The 19,172-nt window shown below is 36.7% G+C and overlaps 2 protein-coding genes across 11 annotated transcripts in view; one reads left to right on the forward strand and one right to left on the reverse strand.

Moving 5' to 3' along the window:
- DBF4 (DBF4 zinc finger) lies at positions 1 to 15,000 on the reverse strand. Of its 3 annotated transcripts, none has more exons than XM_032699037.1 (12): positions 14,665 to 15,000; positions 13,319 to 13,497; positions 11,227 to 11,421; positions 10,031 to 10,081; positions 9,421 to 9,490; positions 9,204 to 9,280; positions 7,670 to 7,700; positions 7,357 to 7,399; positions 5,489 to 5,620; positions 2,830 to 2,944; positions 2,382 to 2,506; positions 1 to 1,228 (listed from the first exon to the last, which is right to left on the reverse strand). In XM_032699037.1, the coding sequence occupies exons 1-12, from the start codon at positions 14,708 to 14,710 to the stop codon at positions 163 to 165; spliced, it is 2,130 nt and encodes a 709-aa protein (XP_032554928.1). In that variant the 5' UTR covers positions 14,711 to 15,000; the 3' UTR covers positions 1 to 162. The 3 variants fall into 3 exon arrangements, with proteins under 3 accessions (XP_032554928.1, XP_032554843.1, XP_032555011.1); XM_032698952.1 differs by having other exon boundaries at positions 23 to 1,228; positions 7,357 to 7,402; positions 14,665 to 14,816; XM_032699120.1 differs by having other exon boundaries at positions 24 to 1,228; positions 7,357 to 7,402; positions 13,319 to 13,494; positions 14,665 to 14,816.
- SLC25A40 (solute carrier family 25 member 40) overlaps positions 14,408 to 19,172 on the forward strand; it is a 22,539-nt gene continuing 17,774 nt past the window's right edge. For 2 of the 8 annotated variants that reach the window (XM_032699327.1, XM_032699735.1), the window contains exons 1-3: positions 14,410 to 15,047; positions 15,998 to 16,101; positions 18,188 to 18,247. In XM_032699327.1, the coding sequence (XP_032555218.1) occupies positions 16,008 to 16,101; positions 18,188 to 18,247 (154 nt within the window). In that variant the 5' untranslated portion in view covers positions 14,410 to 15,047; positions 15,998 to 16,007. Of the gene's footprint in view, positions 15,048 to 15,577; positions 15,705 to 15,979; positions 16,102 to 18,187; positions 18,248 to 19,172 lie in introns of all 8 variants that reach the window. The other 6 variants (XM_032699490.1, XM_032699409.1, XM_032699574.1 and 3 more) reach the window with 6 other exon arrangements.

The raw sequence follows: 19,172 nt of genomic DNA on the forward strand, positions 1-19,172 counted from the left end.
AACCAAACTTAAGTTTTATTTTTCGTATTTACATATACAGAACTTTTTGCATTAAAAAACTTGAAAACCAAATAATCTGTACATATACTACAGCAATTAAAGTCTTCCTGAATAGAATCTTAAATTTGCAAGTTGATTTAAAATTCATTAAATAAAGCAGCATTAAAATCCAAGAAACAGAGATGAGGATGAAGAGGAAAATAACGCCCACGTAGCCTTTGTGTTATGCCCTTCACATGTTTCATTTATGCTCGTTGAACCTTTGCTCTCAGTGTAATCTGAAAAACCTACAAATTCTGAGTTTCTTTCACTTGTCTGAAACAATTCCAACAGGGGCTGCAGTGGTGAGCTACAAGTGCTTCTCTTCTCTTCAGGAATAGATAGTCCATCTGTACACTTTATACTTATCTCCATGCTCTGTTTCCGGGTTTCTCTTTTATTCCTTCCCAAGTTAGGTTTCACTTTTCTGTGCAGCTTTCCAGATGGTGAACTGCAGTCAGCGCTGGCAGCCAACGCATTAAGTTCTTTATTCATAGCAGTATCAGATACCTCAGCCTCCAGAAGGACATTGTGCTGCATTTGTTGATGATTATCACATAAATCATGATGTTTCTTGACAAACGTAGGATTGGCATCTGTTTTTTTCAAATGCTTTGCTGGTAGAACCACTGCATTATTTAATTTTCGTTTTGGCTGTGTTAGGTTTTTGTCTTTTTCACTGAAATCTCTAACTTGAGTATGAGAACCTAAAGTACACGTGCCTTCCTGAAAACACTGTAAATTCTTCCTATTTGCCTCTGGTTCCAGTATTTCCTTGCTGAATGGCTCGTAAGCTCGAGACAAGTTCTCTGTGTATGCTTTGTTGTCTTTCTGAAGGGGCGGTTGTATGGTATTTGATGATTCAACAGTCTCTCTCAAGTTTGCAGCATAGGAGCAACCAGTTTTAATATTTTCATCATTAATTCTGAATTTACTTTTTAGTTCTGAAGGTTGTGATGGGTGACAATAAAGAAGTGAACAGCCAGATGCAGAAATAGGGGGAGGTGTGGGCACAGAATTTGGTTGTACTTCTGCAGGCTGGCAATCCAGCTTGAGCACCTGCATTGCCGTATCCTTCCAGGAGTAAGTTTTCAAAGAAATGCGTTGCTTTTTCAATCGTTCCTGTAGCTCATCTGGTCTAGTTATCTTTCCAATAATAGGAGAAAAACATCCTGTGCTACATTTTGTCCTACAATGAAATTGTTTAAATATATTAACAAACATAGAAAACCCCATGTATCACAACTCCATATGCAACTGATTCTAGAAAAGCAACTGAACTGACAAAGCAGTTTTTACTTCTGAAAGAAAGATGTATTTAGGGTAGTAACACAGAAATAGAGTGCCTTATTTTTGAATTTGATGTTTTCTTACTGATTCCTACAGCACGTAAAATTGTTTTAAAAATACACAAAAGTCTAGTATTTCAGTAAACCTCAATTAACAGAGGCACTAAGAACAGAAGTTAATTAATATAATGCAATTACTATAAATACTCACAAATATTCTATGATACATACACATAAAACTATCACTTGATTTTCTTGAAAGGATTTCAAGTCTAACCACTTTGAGTATTTTGAAATCACAAAAGAAGTAAACGCTTGCCTTCATTAGGCTATCAGTTGTTTGACTCCATTTGCATTTCCCTTGATTTCACTAAGAATATCTTTATTTCTTCAATACTTGTCATTTTTAAATAAATAAATGAGAATGTTATGTCTTATCTCCTAACTCATTTGCGAAAAATCAGAGCAACCTTGAACTGTATTACTGTAACAAAGACACTGATACCTACAGTCCAAGGTAAGAAACAAGCCTTTCTTGCCCATTCAAGCTCTTGAGCTACAAAGGACAATTTGCTTTCTTTGTTCAGCAAAGAAGTTAGGAGGCATAGAACATAGATAGGAAGTTTTTCCACAGGTAAGGGGATCAGATTGACTGAGGAGGATAAGATTTGCTGTTCTTAGGCTACTAAGAATGACAGAAAGCATTCAGAGCAAGATGTCCAGATATCACTGTCTTTCTGTCAGCAATATTTAAGTACAATAGATTTTGCTTTACATAAGCTGAAAGATAGGTAGGACTACTTATGGCAATTCCTTTCAGTCTCATCTTTCTGTGATGCCATTTCCACTTCTGATTTTCTTTTTTTCCCTAATTTCTGCATTACAGAACTGATTTGTCAGGTACAACTGCATTGCAAATCTCCGTGATTTTATTTCAGACTGAAAAACATGAATTTACTCTGTTCTATTCAGACCCAGAACTTCAGAATTAAGTATCTTTATGTTCAATGTCTTGACTCACAGACTCTTTAAAAGTTAGAATGGATAACTCACCTTCTTATTTTTGTTGTATCATCTTTGTATGCAACAAACTCATAAACTAACTTTGAGATTATATCATCAACAACTTTATATTGTGTACTTTGTGCAAAATTTTGGTGCCGTTCACTTTCAAGATGCTGCAATTAAAGAAAAAACATGAAACAAATCTAATACTACAGATATGAATATACAAGTCATCAACATGATATGGAGCAGCAAGTAAATCTCATTAAATTATTACCAGTATCTCCAAGACATGAGCTACTAGTGCCTTCAGCTATCATACACAGAAGCAGCAAACAAGAATTAAAACCTACAAGGGAAAAAAAATACCTACAAGCTGCTTTTTAGGAGATATATTAGAAAAATATTTTAAAATAAAAAATAGTTAGACACCTCTGTCGATACCACACTTTAGAGATATGACTCTATCAAAGGATATACTTGACATTTCACATACTGTTTGCAGATCTTCATATTTCTTCCCACAACATTCACAATATCCTCTCTTTTTTTTGTCCTTCTGAGGAAGCTGAGCAGGCATTCCACAGTCCTTGTCACTATTTATTTTGTTTCTGTTAAGAGAATATTAATAAGTCTCAAATATGGAACTGACCTCTCAACTTTCCTCTCACAATATGCTCATTCTTATTCACTTAAAAAAAACCCAAACCAAAACAAACCTTTATTTCCCCTTAAGCTATTTACATTATGTTAGTCAACACTTAGGAAAAACAAAGGAAAATTATGTATAAATTTAAAAACAAACAAATCACAAAACCAGCAAGACAGGCAGACCCAGTGGAACTGTACGTAAGCATAAAACATACAGGTTTGTACGTACATACTATGATGACTGACTCAGAATAAACAATGGAAAATTGCTAAACAAATAAAAAAATCTCCTTGAAAAAATCAAAGAACATATTGAAATCTCTGTCCATAGCTGATAAAAGCAAAACTAGGAAAAAAAAAGAAAAAGGCTTTTAACATCCACTGTCAGTATTTCTGATGCCTAGAAAACACACAGCAAAATCACCTGGTCTAACAGATGACCTCTTATCCCCTGGTAACAGTAACAGTCATATTTGTTGGTTATAGATAGATTTTGAATATGCTGATCAAATGCCATTTTGTCCTGTTTTTCTAGGTAAAGGCTAAGTGGGAATGTGAGAAAATGAACCTCAAGTTTTTCCTGGAGATTAAAACATGAAGAGATTTTCAATAACTGCTCCATGACCTTCAGAGTCCTCATCTGGGGAGAGTTACTGTTTGCTGCACTTCACTATTAACCCACCTAAGGTTGATATACCAGCAGTATAGCAAAGTCATCAATCTCTACTTCCCTTTTACTTTAAAGGAATAGTGCCATCTCCCTGCCTAGCCAAAAATCATTCTGACAGACTTCACCAAGTATCTGCATAGCTGTAAGCTCAGGAGTTTACATCAAAAAAACCTGTCTTGAACAATCTCTAGCTTATAAAGCATAGCAATGTGCTGCTCTGCACATTAAGGGTACACTGCTTTCAACAACTGCATTCAATCCACCAGTCTAAACTGGTCTAACACCTGCCCCAGCACTTCTTGGGTTCCCCAGGACAGGCTCCACCCAACTTTGTGCTTTTACTGTTATACCAGCCTTCACATCTTCCCTATTGAAAACAGTAAAAATCACAGAGAACCAGCAAAGCAGGACATAAGCAACAGAATGCATCATCTACAGACTGAATAATATCTGCAGGTCTCACCCAATGCAGAAGTAGAACTGATAATTTTGCTTCAACAAGCTTTCCTCCCAGATGAAACAAGCAAGCATTCCCCTTACTCTCTCCCAAAGCTGGCATTCCTCACATCTACTTGCTGAAACAATCTCCCACCTAAATATCTCTTTGGTTGTGCCCACTTGAAAGATTAATTAGGAATATTCATTTAAATATAACTCCTGACATTTTTAATGCATCATATTCCTTAATTCATACAAGGAGAAACCGCCTTTTTGGGGTTTTTTTAATGCTTTGAAAAGAATGGGCCTTTCTAATCCCCTTGGAAGAGACACAGTCAGAAACTGCCTTATTCATACAGCAGTAACCCTTGCAATATATGTTTTTTGCTTTTTCATACTGCTAAATTCATTGTAATTAAAAAAAACCCCAAAAACAAAAACAGAAAACCAACATCATGTCAACATAAGCTGAAAACCTCTAAGGCTATAATAATGGTGAAGACTGGACAGAAACTGTGGAGAGGCCACTTTATAAAGAAAAAACATGTATCACATGTAAGTCTTCAGGCCCAAGGACAGAAAAGCAGAAAGTTACTAAATACAGAAAGTTCCACATATAGCAAAGCTACCTTTCACCTAAATATCTTTAGTCTCTCACATGAACCAATTTTAGAATTCAACGAAATGTGGTAGGTAGAAGAAACTCAAAACAATAGTTTCATACACAAAAAACCCAGGTAATAGTTTCAAATCATAAAACTTATTTGCCAGAAGTTTTAACTGCATCTGTAGTGCTCAAGTAGAGCCTGAATGCCAAAATGTATCATATAAACACTTGCTTTAAGACCAACTGCAATTCTACTGGGCAGCTAGCATCCACTTTTAATCTCTAAAGAGCTGAAGTAGTATCAGCAGTCTAATTCCTACAAATTATCAATAATATGCACTCTTTATCAACAGTGATTATGCACTATGATTGAACATCACTGCTTTAAAAACATTTAACTGCCTACTTTAGCACTACATGGACAAACACAAAAATCTTAAGAAATCCACTTCCTCTGAAATACTTACTGAATGGCATCCAAGATGAGGACAAAGAAGAAACCAGTGGCAGAAAGGAAAAAAATATCTTATGCTGACCCACAGTGAAAAGAGAAGGCCACAGTTTTGGATGTATGCATCTGTATGTCCAAAAAAAGGACTAAAGACAGGATAAAGAGTAGACAGACAGACACCAACAGTGCAGTAAATACATCAGTTGAGACAGGGTTAGTAGTATTAAATGGAACACAAAATTAGATGAGCAATTATTTTAGAACACAATTACTTATGAAATAATTTAGAGAACAGCCCTCTCCTCTACCCACACCTCAATAACAAGTTTTCAACAAACCTTTGCTTAGAGTGAGTTTGCTTTTGACCAGAAGGATACTTCTTATCCACTTCAAATGGACTATATGGCTTTGGAACACAGTAGTTCAGAAATGGAAAACTGGGTAGTTGCAGATAAAACGGTCGGTACTGGCTGCATTAGACAGACCAATCAGAACCATCAGAAATGGAAAAAGATGTTCATAGCACAAATTACATCAGGTCAAAAATCTTGAAAAAGTGTTTCTCTTTTACATATGACACACACAGAATGCTAAGCAGATCAATATCTTAAAATAAGTAATTCATCCGTTCCTATAAACTTGCTACTTTCTTTCAGTTTCCATAGCTGTCTCACACATTCCCTGGTATCTGACTTTTGTGCCTATTAATTGTTGTGAGTTGGGTAGCCAATAAACCTAAAAACAATTTGGACAACAGTGCGTTTGTGCTCCTGAGAAGTAGCTACAGCAGTTCCTAACATCCAATGCATTAATTTTTACTTAGTTTCATTTTACCATTTCCTTCTTAAAAAAAAAAATAAAAATTGATCAATTCACCATTCAAAATATGAAAACTGACCTTTTCATTTTCCAGAAAGATAGTTTTCCTGCACACTATTGTACTTGGAGAGATATCAGAACTAGCTACCACAGCAGTGCTCTAAATATATTAAGAATGTTTAAAATAGGGCATGCTGAAATTCACATACTGAATCATGCAACTGAAATGCTGATGCCAGAGTTCAGTCTGATTTTTTTTTCTCCACATTACTATTATAGGCTACCCAGGCAAAACTAAAGAGCAAGTCTGGAAAACATAACAGGGATAGCTAAGCATCTTGTTCTGCTTCTGAACTGTTACTTACGTTGCATAAACATTTAAAAACATGTCATATAAATATTTAAAAGTGCTTCAGGTGTTTAGTACTCATTACATTCTGAAGTTAAACTCACATATATTTATATACCAATTTCTTGTACTTACAGCTGTGTTGGTCCAATTCATTCCACTATCCTCATGTCCCTCATACCTATTACACCAACTCAGTGTATAACCAGGTTTAGATCTCTTTTTTTTTTTTAATTCAGGGAAGTGTCAAAGACATCAGGTCAAAGAATTTGGCACTTATCAACAGTATCATAAAGCAGAAGTTAGTTAGGAATTCAAGGGTGAAAAAAATGCTGTGCAGAACTGCACCTTTTTCACAATTCATTGTTCTGTCAACTTCTGGCAAACTGGCATTTTCTTACAGGTTTGATTGAGACCAGAAAGAAGTGAAAATTTTCATGGCTCAAAGTATCAGATTTCATGCTACTGTGGATAATGAAATCAGATTAACATCTTGGGATTTTTACTTTTAAAAATAAATGATTGAACAAGAAGTTAAACCTAACTTTAAGGAATGATTTTAACTGTAACAACTTCCCCTTCTTTTCATCCAAAGGGTCTCAGCAGGAGATGAATGTTATTGAGTTGGGACTATAGGACTGGAATTCAGTATACTAAGTTTTATTTGCCTTTTGGGCTACAGGATTTAAATCTAAGAAAGGATGTAAAGGTTCAAAGCTTCCAGATTTCCCTTTCATTCATTCATATGGCTTTTGGCAGAAAGTAACCCAAAGAACCCACCCTCATGATAAAAAAACTGGAGCTACCTATTAACTTTCCACTTCCATTACCTATTGCAAATATTCCCTACCATACTACTGCTGCTCAATCTCATCTGGTAGCTGAACCCATTTGTATTTTGTTATAAGAGGACAGTACACCTGGCATCTAAAGTCAGAAAGTTGAAGGAAATTGAGATACAAGGACACACTTGATCAAGCAATTCTGAATTACTCAGTTTGAGAACCACATTATTGAATGCATGAAGAGAACACTTACCGACTTGTATCTTCCACCCTGATAAATGGATTTTTCAGTCTACCTGCTCAAGGGGAGAGAAAACGAAATCAAGAGAAATACTTTTCTTCATTCAGCAAGTTCCTGCAGTAGTTGAATAAATCAGCAGACTTTATTTTAGAATTCATTATGTACATGTTTTGACACTTGATTATCACAAAGTTTTTCTACATACTTTTCTTGGACTTATAAATTGAAATATAGCACGACAGGACCACATGAGAACTGCAGTACATTTTTAAGCATTCAGAAAACAAGGCAAACAAGAAAATTCTACAATTATTGAAATACTTACTTTTTGACTTTTGAGCAGTAACATGTTTTCCCTATTGAAAAAAGAAAGAAGGTATAAAATCCCTGTGAGTATTATTCTGCACTTCACTTAAAGATCTAGCTGTAGGTAATTTAAGTTATGAGGGTCTCCCTGTGTTAATCATGACTTCATACACAGTCATGATGCATTCTGCAGGAAACTAAGCTTATTAGTAATTCAGAAATATGGTAACATGTTTCCAAAAGAAATATTTATTTCTATACCGAAAAAAACTCCTAAAACCCCAACAAAACCAATGTTCTCCTACAGATGCTTCAATTTATTTTTCCTAAAACCGAAACTAAACGAAGAAACCTAGAAAGGTAAATTTATACATTAACTCTTTCCTCCCTGAAAATACCTTGCCACGGTTGCAAGTTGATTCTTAAAGAGAGACAATATTTTTACAACACTTTATAAATCCTAATTAATTGCAAGCTGCAAATGTAAGCTGTAAAATACCATCAAAACCTGCATATAGCAACATTCTCCAATTAAATCAATTCTTTTCATTTGAATAGATTTACACAGGTTGAGTCTTTGTTTTTAGCAACAAAGATTAAAATTAAACAGAATATTTCGTCTTTAGAAAAAAAAGGTAATTCTATATTCAAGCATCAACTGCTAGTTGTAATTGATTCTAGTAAAGGTACAAACTCATTTTATATTACTTGTAAATAAATCCCATCCTGATATCCGTGGACAGACTGATGATTTGGCAGAGGATTTTATGTGGTCTCAACAATTAGCCAATATTGCATTCCAAAACAACATAACACTCACTAGGTAGTTTCGTTCCATTTCCTTATCAGAGCCTCACGCATGGAATAGACATTTGGACAACTTCAGGTGTTTAATTTAAATTACAGAGCAACTCCAAGTTTTAATGTCTCATTATACCATACACTAAAAACCTGAGAAATCGGGACATTCACATGCAAAATGCACCTTATTGGCAGAATAGCCTGAGGATGCTTTCTGCTAGTTCTTTACAAAGGAAAAGCTGCAGATTCCTTGTAGCAACAGCTTCTCCAGGAAACATACTATGATTTTTAGAATAGCTCATTAAAAGTAAAGGGTTTCTAATCCCTGTGCCACAGGGAAAGTTATAAAAGGCAACTTAATGGCTATTTACATCAATAATTTTTTTTATTATTTATTACTTTTGAGCATGTAGAATGGAAACTTCAGACAGCTCAGCACTTCTGATTCTTAGATATCCTTTGCAAGAGCAAAGGACTACACATTATGGCATCAATGCTACTATGGAAGTCATGTTTAATAATTTTCAAATATATGGCTAATACTTCATATTTTTCAAAGATGGTTTTTAAATCAGTTCAGAAAACATACTGGTCTGTGAAAAACTGAACATGAGCAAGACTTCATTAAAATAAAATATGCAAGCTTCATAGCAAGCAGTATTTAGTATTTTGGTGTTTTCTCAGTTAATGAAACACCAGTTCTCAGTTAATGAAACAAAAGGCATTTTCACAAATAGTAAAGAGACACTTACCACATCTTTAGAAGAATTGTCTGCTCTTTTGATTAGATAGAGTTCCCTTTTCTTTTGTTCAATACAATTCTTAACATCTGGTAAAAGGAAGGAGAATTATACTCAGTTTTTTGTATGTCTGATATAATTGCAATTTTTAATATTTTGAATTCAACAAAAGAATAATTATATGAATGTTATAAATTCAAGTCAGGCTTCATCTAACAAAAATATTTACCATCAATATGAAGTATCTTCACTCCCCAACTCAAAGCATTGGACAGTATACTACCAGAGGGGATTAAATCCTGCAAACAATAAATTATATCAATAATCTAAAGCAATAAATAGTAGATTATTTAAAATAATTACAAATATATTGCAACATGAAATATGAAAGCCGAGATTAAAATGCAGATGCTTTGCTTCTTGCCAAAAGACTGCTGCTCTTCTCAACTGACTTTGCCATCTCTGTTACAGCAATTTACCATCAAAAGAATATATTTACTTTCAGAAAGCCAAAACTGTTCTCTATTGTCACATTTTATAGTAAGATTTGAATACAGTGAATTGATACATTTTCCTTAACTTCATGAGCACCTCTCAAATGCTAGTTATACTAGCAATCTTGACAAATTTTAACACTCGTCATAAGACTCCACAGACTTTTAATTCTTCAGGAAGCATCAGGAAATCATGATTTGACATATTATTTAGGACAATCCCTCAACTTCTGCCTGAGCATTCCAAGACTGACTTCTCTCTATGACCACTCTTACTATGGCTTGTTTTCTAGAAAAGCAAAACCAAAGTTTCTGAAGCACAAATTCATTGATTACTTCGTGTACCTGTTCTTTGATTGCTTTTTCAACCAAGGATTTTCCTCTGCTCATACGCACCTACATTAAAACAGAAACACATTTGTAGCAAGTTGAGACAATTTACACTGCTGTTAACAAATACATGTTAGTTATGAGAGTCTCCTTTTGTTCACTATACTGCTAACTTTACAGTAATGTGGATCTTCCTCACAGGGTTACAGCTGACACAGTCTTAAGAGGAAAAAAAAACCCAAAACACCAAACAACTAAAAAACCCAACTAATGACCATTTTCAGCCAAAGCAGAACACTGCATGGCTGAAGCAGTGTTAGTGCTGGAACTACACAGATGCTGGGAATAAGCAGCCAGTGACACACACCAAATGGTGTGATGATGAGGTTTTATCAGCTGGGGCTTGTGCAAATTAAGTCATAAATATAATCATAGCCTCTGTCTTATCATCTTGTTTTCTATCACCAGCGCTCCTCCTTTTGTACTTTATGCCACTTATTCCTAATGAGCTGCCTTTGCCTATCCAGGTTATTTACAAAATAAGGCCACCTCACCTATGCAAAGACTAGCCTCCAGACTGACTCACAGTCATGTTTCTTAATAAGTATCACATACATAGTACAGCTAATTACTTCCAACTGTATTTTGAAAGGACACAAGACTTGCCCATGTAAGAAACGTCACATAAACCTGCATAAATTCAGATATTAAGTTAACAATTTACATGCAATTAACATGATCCTCTAAGAAAGAGCTCAAAAAAGCTTAGTAGTCATAATGTTCAATTTTAATTATTTCTTTGAACTACTATCAAAGAGTGTTTCTGTTGATATCTGCATTAACAACACATCAGTCAGACTTTATTAGGCTGTGTTTCTAAAGAGAGAGGAATCACTGGATGCCATCATGTGTCTATCCACATTGATCCAGCTGTCAAACATAATAATGTCAATACTGTAAGTCAGACATACTACCTTAGAACGGACTTTAGTGTACTCTGCTTATTTGCAAAAAAGGCTGCTTTTTAAAATTAGTTTCTGAAACTGCTGAATTAGTTTGAGTTAGTTAAATTTAACAAGTTAGCCTGAATAACTTGAAAAGTATATTTGAAAGAACTGCTGCCATCTTTAGGAAACTAAAGAGAAGGAAAATTCTAAGACCATATCCCATGGGTTGTACCCAATTTGCAATATTATTACTAAGAAACTTACTGTATCTACCAACTTAAATGAACTTCCATCACGTTGATCTTTTCGGCTGCTAGGATGAGGTGAACCATTTCCTCCAATACATGCAGATTCTGGGCTAGGAACAGGAGAAATCTGGCCAAGAGTTCGTGCAAATTTTGCTTCCTTTTTATTAGTCACCAGGTAGTTGATATCCTTACTAAGGAAACTCTCCACCCTCTAAATATAGAGACATAAAACAGGTAACCATTTCAGGACATAAGATCAGTACCTCAAATTTTACATTGCATACTTAAAAGAAAAGTGATAAAACTTCTAGAATAACTAAGTACAAAAACATTGAATTAAAAAGAAGATATTTTCTAAATGTAAAAATTGAGTTGCACTAGCATCTTACCGGTCACAAATTATAAGTTCAGTTTCTTAATTTTGTAATCTTTATCAAAAGAGCTTTGCAATGTTTTAGTTACTATCATTTTTGGACTATCTAGTTGTAATACTTTCCAAATAGAAAAATTCAAACACTGCATTGAGGAATAACAGAATAATTCAAGGAAAACCACTGTCTACATAATTTTGTAACAGAAATTACACAGAAGTGTTCAGCTAAACTTAAAGGCAAGTGCATGCAAATAAATGTATTTTAGTCTGCAAGAAGCTATAAATTTACTGAGTTCAGAACCAGCAGAAAAATTAAAATTTCAGGACAGTTACCATGTTTCACACCTATAGTATTCATGACAGTTCTCAAAAAGGTAAAGTCTTTAGTAGATTCATATTCTCATACTCAGCAATATAAATATGCAGTTACCTATGCTTGTTCTCTTCCATTGTGCTCCTTCAGTCTTTCATTGCTAACTACTGTGTGATTATCAGCTATTTGCCTTGTTATTTCTTGTCAGCTTATGTAGCTTAATGTATTTTCCTCTCTTCAAGTCATCAGCTTGGAAAGCACAAATCACAGGCAGCAAGCTTGAAACTGTGCCTTTCAATGCTGCTCTACACACCTTTTACAGAAACAGGATACTGAGAGGCACTTCTGTTGTTACTTGTGTGGAGTGCACTCAAAACGTGGTAACTGATCTTGAGGGTGTTAGAGCACCTCAGACTGAGACATTTACTCCTCAGAATAAGCCAGAAAAACTTCCTTTCCAGTCTGTGATTTGTAACCTTACCTTTCACATATGAACTCCTAAAATTCTCTTTCAGAAAGACAAAAGACAGGGTGCACTTATTTGATGTAAATGTAAAATGATGCATTTAATTTGAAACCGTGTTATTGCTATTCCTTACCGCTCCTGTGATTTCAGACAGCACCCTGATTTACAAGCATCAGTTTCATACAGCTGCTCAGTGTTCCTCTGAGGTCAAAGAAGTATTGCTAAAGCAGCATTCAAAATAGTTAGCAATTTAAGCAGATCCCTTCTGCCTCTGTGCTTAAAGAGTGTTTAATTCTCTAACGGCCAAGTTTTCTCTACATCAATTCAAATATTCAACTTTAAAGTGAACCAAGCAACTGCACTGCTTGTGTTACTATCATATCCTGTACTTGCTTATATCAAAGAGAAAATTAGGAAAAAAAATTAGTAAGATGCTTATAAAATTTATTATTTAAATAAGAGTATTCAAAAATACTCATTAACATACCCTGTGCAAAAAGTACTTAGTGAAGTTACTGACTTACAGTAAGCGTATGCAAAACTCTTCCTTTAATTTCTTTCAGGTTCAGCTGAACAACATTAGTTGTAACATGTAAAAATGTCAATATAGTCAGAAGCAGCAGAAAAAAACCACCTCAAACAATGAAACTTAATAAACTTGGATAAAATTTTAAGCCAAGTGAATTATCAACTGAATACAAACCTTAATAATAAACACTTTTGTTACAATCAGCAAAGCAGCTTCTCTCAAAAAAACACAGAATGATTTAATGATAAGATCATTGTTTGTATTAAACATTAAGACAATCATAGAAAAATAAAATCCCCTGACAGATAAAGTAAAAATAACACCAAACATTATTTATAAAGTACAAATAATATAAAGAACATGAAAGAAACATTCCACATGTGCAGATTTCCTTCTAGATTCATACAGGTCTCCATTATAAACTTACCCCTCCCAGCTCTTTGAGGTCCTTTCCTAATTTTTCAGAGATCACATTTGATGGGATATCGAGGTAAAACACCTTCCCAGTTAGTGGCTTATATTTAAGTTTCTCTGGTTTTCCTATATCTTTTTTCACATTCTTGAGAGAAGATCTTATCTTTTCTGGTTTTGCTTGTATTCCATCTGCTGGAAAAAAAAAAGGTAATTTAAACAGAACTTTTTTTTTTTTAGGAAAACTCCTAAGTTATGGCAATGGACATGGCAAGCTTCCACAGAATCATACAATGGGGCTTGGGCTGGAAGGGACCTTAGAGATCATATAGTTTCAATCCCCCACCATAGACAGGGACACCTTCCATGAGACCAGTTGCTTAAAGCCCTATCCAGCCTGGACTTTAACAGGACTTTTAAAAAACAGCTATTATGTTAAACACATCAAAAAACCAAACATTAATAATAATACCTCATATGGCCCTTAAAAGTTTCTCCTTAAAATATTATCCTATAATGAACTTTTAATTTCAGTTGCCATACAATACTATCAATTTTCTCATAGTTTGGCAAGTATTTGCTACCAAGACAAAGAGGGCTGCTAAAGGAAGTGAGCAGGCCTCTTCTGGACACAAAAAGCCAACATGCAAAACAGTCCCTCTATAAAGTATTCTTTCCGTCCCTGAAACACTCTCAGACAGGAGAGGGAGCAGAACCAGCACTCGTGCTGCAAGGTTCTCTGTTGATGAACACACTAAGTGGGGCAGGAACAGCAGTCAGCTTCGTAGAACCTAGAAGACAAAAACACCTAGAGAAACAGGAAAATGGGGAGGCATAAGCTGGTGTAAGTGATCCAGAATATAAAAGGAAAAAACGGATGATACGCAGGCGTGCAAGCGAAATTCTGTAGATGACCAGGGCAGTTCAAAACTTAACACATTAAACACTATTAACACTGGAGCACGCATTTTAAACTTCCCGGGGATGATCAAAAGTTCGGAGCGGCTCAGCAGGCCTGCAATAACAATGAGGAGCCTCTCCCGCAAAGCGGCCGCGCTCTCACGGCGCGGGCCTAGGGAGCCTCTCATGCCCCCGACACCAGCAAAGACCCGCCCGGGGGGGCGGCTAGCACGGCAGCGGCCCGGCCATTTCCCAGACACCCCACGGCCTCCCTGCCCCGCGATTATCTTGTAAAAGAGAACGAGTCAGCGCCAAGGCCACGCTTTTCCGTTTAACTCCCCAAACCACTACGAAGCCGAAAGCGGGAAGGCCGCCCCGGCCCCAGGCCGCGGCTGAACGGACCCTGCTGGCGCTGGGAGAGACCTGAGACCCCCCCGGCCGCCCCCAGATCCCGCCGCTTACGGGGACGAGCTGCTCTGTCAGCGGCCTCGGCAGCGCTCGGCTTCATCTTCCCGCTGAGTCACATCCTCCCCTGCTCCGCGGCCGTCGCCACCTGCGAGGTCAGCGCGGGCTGCCCGGACCCCCCTCACCGCCCTTCCCGCCTCCGCCAGGCCCGGAGCCGCCGCCGCCGCCGCCGCCAACGGCCGGGCTGGGGCGGAGCGAGGGGAGGGAGGAAGGAGGGAAGGGAGAGAAGGAGGCCCGGGGGCGGGAGGCCCTGGGACAGGAGGTTGGCGGCCGTGGGTGGGGAGGCGGGGCAGGAGCAGCAGCCTCCTTCGCTCCTCACCTCACCTGAGGGGCCGTGTTGGGAGAGAGGAGAGCACGGCCCGGGCGCTGCTCATAAACGGGTATGTATGTGCGCTACTCTGGGCAGTGGGCTTCTAAGTTAAAAATACATTAAGAAAGCCAGTTTCTTCCCCGCCGATACCCCTCGTTAACAGTTGCTAGCACCTGAGAGACAGGTCTTGTTTTATGCAGCTTCAGCTTTATCTTTCACTTGAAACTTGAAAACAACATGACATAATGTTTCTGTAGAGCAGATAAAAAACTTAGATCAGTGACAGCTAATAAAGCTAGGGCTGCACTTTAGCACAACGTGCATTTTGAAAGATATGTCCTTATTTGGGGATTTTGTATTGTGAAATATTTTTATTTTTATTCTCTTCTGCCCTGACTAGTTGCAGATATTGTATGTTCCTAAATAGTTGTGACCGTGCCTTTGCAGCCGTACAGCAGGATTTAAGGAATTAGTATTTGATAGTAGCATTAATACTAGTTAGTCACTGTTTCTTACATGAGTAGCTTGCCAGAGTATAGTCACCACCAGCAGGCTGTGAGTGCTGGATCAACCAGGAGACCTTTCTGGGTTTTCTCACAGGAGTGACGGGAGCAAGAGGAGGGCTGGATGAATTATTCTGCAGTGCTACAGTTTATGGGCCGCAGGCTGGGAATTTATCTCTGTGTGGATTATTTACATGTTCCTAAACACTTTGTTGCAGCAAAAGGTAATCCATGTTAAAGATTTAATGTGTTTTACAAAAACATACGAATGTTGGAATTTGTGTAAGAACGATTTAAAAAATTTATTGTCTTTAGAGATTTAAGCCATGTAAGTAAATTTTCTAATCTCAAAAATTTCGGAGATGCTTTTATACAAGGAGAAAACCAATATTGCTGCTTATACATAGCACATTAATGAAAATGTAAAATATTTTTTCCTTGATTTTTTTTTTCTGCAAGTTTTGAGTATAGTCTTGCAATATGTTTTTCTGTTCCTTAACAGGTTTTTCTTCTCCAGGGATAAAGCCATGGCTGAAATGAGTGATAGCAACTTAGAAAAACCAACCATTATTCAGCAAGCAATGGCCTCTTGTTGTGGAGCTATAATTACTTCATTACTTGGTAAGGCAAACTATCAAGCTTGCCACAGAGAGAATCTTTACAAGTGATTACTCTTCTGTTTGACTCATCATGATGTCTGCATATATATTTCCACTAATATGTTCGGCAAGGATGGTTTTGGATAGTTTTCTCTTTTTTGTATGTTTTAAAAAATGTGATTAGTTGAAATCTTTTCTGTCCCTAATAAGTTTTAACCATTTCTGAAACTAAGAATAATATTTATTAACTTTTAATTTCTCTTTCTTTTTTGCTCTTGCTGTAGTTATTAATTGCTTTCTGTCTAGAAGAAACAAAATTATCAATAAAAAATAATTTTCATGTTTCCTGCTGCTTAAAAATATATATTAAATAAAAGTCTACTTTACAATACAAGACACAAATCCTGCAAGGCTGGCTCCTGTGAGATGTCCCATGCGTGTTACCACTTAAGTAGTAAGAATTTGTGCTGCTGTGTTGTCTTACACTGTCAAAACCTTTTATTGTAGGGTTTGGTTTGGTTTTGGTTTTTTCTCTAAACATTGCTTTTAATGATAGCTTTTTATTACTCTTTTAAACTTCTGGATAGCTGGTGGGATTAATTCTCTGCTTCATGTTCAGTCATCTCACTGAGGACCTCCTTCCCCGTGCAAACCTAAGGAGTCGTTGGTTGGTTAGATTCAGCACTTCCCGTCTCTTGAAATTCCCCAAGCTCATTAGCTCATACTTTGTATTCCTGTTAGTTTTAGCCTGAAGATAGCCTTTGGTTCTGACTTTTAATGTGGATTAAGCTGCAGAGAAACATGCAATTTTCTAAGCATGATTCCCACCCCCCGCCCACAAATTTCCAAATGTTTACAAAATAGTATCTTACCGGGAACCTGCCAAATTCATAGTCTTTTTGTTCTGTCTTTATACCACGTGTCCTGTGACGTTAGGTAAAGCACCAAGCAAAGCTACATCAGACTTGTGGTATTCCCAAAATGGATTTCAATTGTGGGTACATACACACAATTCTAGTACAGTGTAAGCTGCTGGTATTCAAGGGAGATGTAGGAGAGGCATAAGAGACCTACTCCTTTCTGAGGTGCCTCCTGGAGATGAGCGAAAGTATCTGTGAGTGGCTAAAATGCTACTGGATGACAAATTTTAAGCAACTTAATTGAACTGCAGCAGTAACATTGAGATCCCTACATTTAGATACTGAAATGTGAGCCAAGTATTCACCACCTGTTAGTGAACCGAGAGGCATCAGTGGAGAGCTAAGGTGTAACTCCATTGCCTGTGCACAGGAAGGTTTCAGTGAGACACATACTGGTGTCTTAGACTTTAGCTGCCACTTGGTAAGTAAGGTTGTAGGTCCTGTGTCATTTCTGTCAACTGAGTAGGTATTTTGGATGCCTTAGAGACTCAGATGGCACTAGCTGCTTGTATGTAGGCAACTGAATTGAGCCCTCAGTCAATATAATAAGAGTGTGGTCCAGCTGCCCAGCCACTGTGGAGTTCAGCATGTCTAGGCCTGTAAAAATTGTAAGGGCTGGAGTGGAAGCAATGAAATGTTCACTGAACCTTCATTTACTTATCAACAGCCTCAGTCTTCTAGATATTGTATACATGGAAAAAAAAGTACATCATGAGTTTAACATTTTCCTTTTGAATGTTGCTGTTACGGTCAGTTTATTGAGCAAGAATAAACACATGAAGAATGCTGTGCTATTTTACATGCTGGAGTCCAAACTCTGATCTCATATGCCTTGTGGTATTCTACTTATAAAAGTTTAGTAGCAGAGCATAATGTAGTAAGTTTTAGCAATTTCAGACAAGATGACACAAGGCTTTTTAGATGAGCTTTGTGTTTCTTGAACATTTGATGCCTGCACAACTGTTAGTACATTAGAAAAGATATGTTTGGTTGCTTGCAAATCATACAGGATTTGTAGTTCTTTGCCTCTGTCTGATAACATCTCCTTTTCCTCTGCCTGATTACATTGTAAAACTGGTCTCTTCTTTTCCTCTGGCAAAAAAAAAGATAGAAGTTAATGATAAGGCATCTGTACACTTCTGCATTTTCAGTGCAGGGTGTTTCTAAATTACTTCTGTTTCATTTTAGTATCTCCTCTTGATGTTATCAAAACTCGGCTGCAAGCCCAAAGCAATCCATTCCCTAAAGGTAAACAATATGTAGTGTATTGGGGGACACAGGTTGCTTTTTGCTGCTGTATTTAGCAGATAGTTGTCATAATGCTTTGCTCAGGTGCAGAATGCTTGTGTTTGTTTCACAATGGTGAGTTTGTTTCTTCAGTATAAGTGGGTGGGGAAAAAAAGCAACACATATACTGAAGTTGCTAAAGAAAGAATGTACCAGTGAACAGTGGAGAAAAAAATCCCATCAATACCTACCATTTTAAACAGGTTTTTTTTCCCCTGTCTTTCTTAATATTTTCATTATGGCAGAAGATACAACTAATACTGAGTTGAGTTAAAAAATAAAAAGCTATTAGTAAATAAGTAAATATTATATCAGAGGGCTTATGTGGTCGGGATGCTATATCAAAATTTATCTTCTCCAAAATCTAGAGATTTGTGAAATACAGAAGTTACTTGCCACTTGGGTTTTCAATACATGAAGACATTGTGCTCTCAAAAATGTGTTATTGGTTCTTACCATTTACTTGTATGTGATAAACGAAATTTAAAAGAAAAGAAGATGACTAATGTTGCATCTTGAATGTTGAGGTGAATATTTGCAGTCACACTTGCTGTAAAGTAAGAAAAATACTTGTGCCTTTTATCCTGATTTTTAGTAAATTCTAAAGCCAGAAATCTGAAAATGTGAGGCTCAAAGTATGTTTTTGTAATGACAATAATATTTTATCAAACAGTTTCAGAGTACATGAGGCAGAAGAAATAAAAAACAAGTAGAGAGGATGATCTAGTATAAATACAGTCCAGCCTAAGATATAATACTTCCACTTGTAATGTGGAGGCTTAGGCTACTTAATAAAAATTCTGAAGTCTGAAACATGTTCACAGTTAGATACAATAGCGATATTTGGCTCTTGTGCTGCTTTTAGCCTTCAGCAGATGGTAGTATA

Source organism: Chiroxiphia lanceolata, chromosome 1 (genome assembly GCF_009829145.1).
Source record: "Chiroxiphia lanceolata isolate bChiLan1 chromosome 1, bChiLan1.pri, whole genome shotgun sequence".
Lineage (NCBI taxonomy): Eukaryota > Metazoa > Chordata > Aves > Passeriformes > Pipridae > Chiroxiphia > Chiroxiphia lanceolata.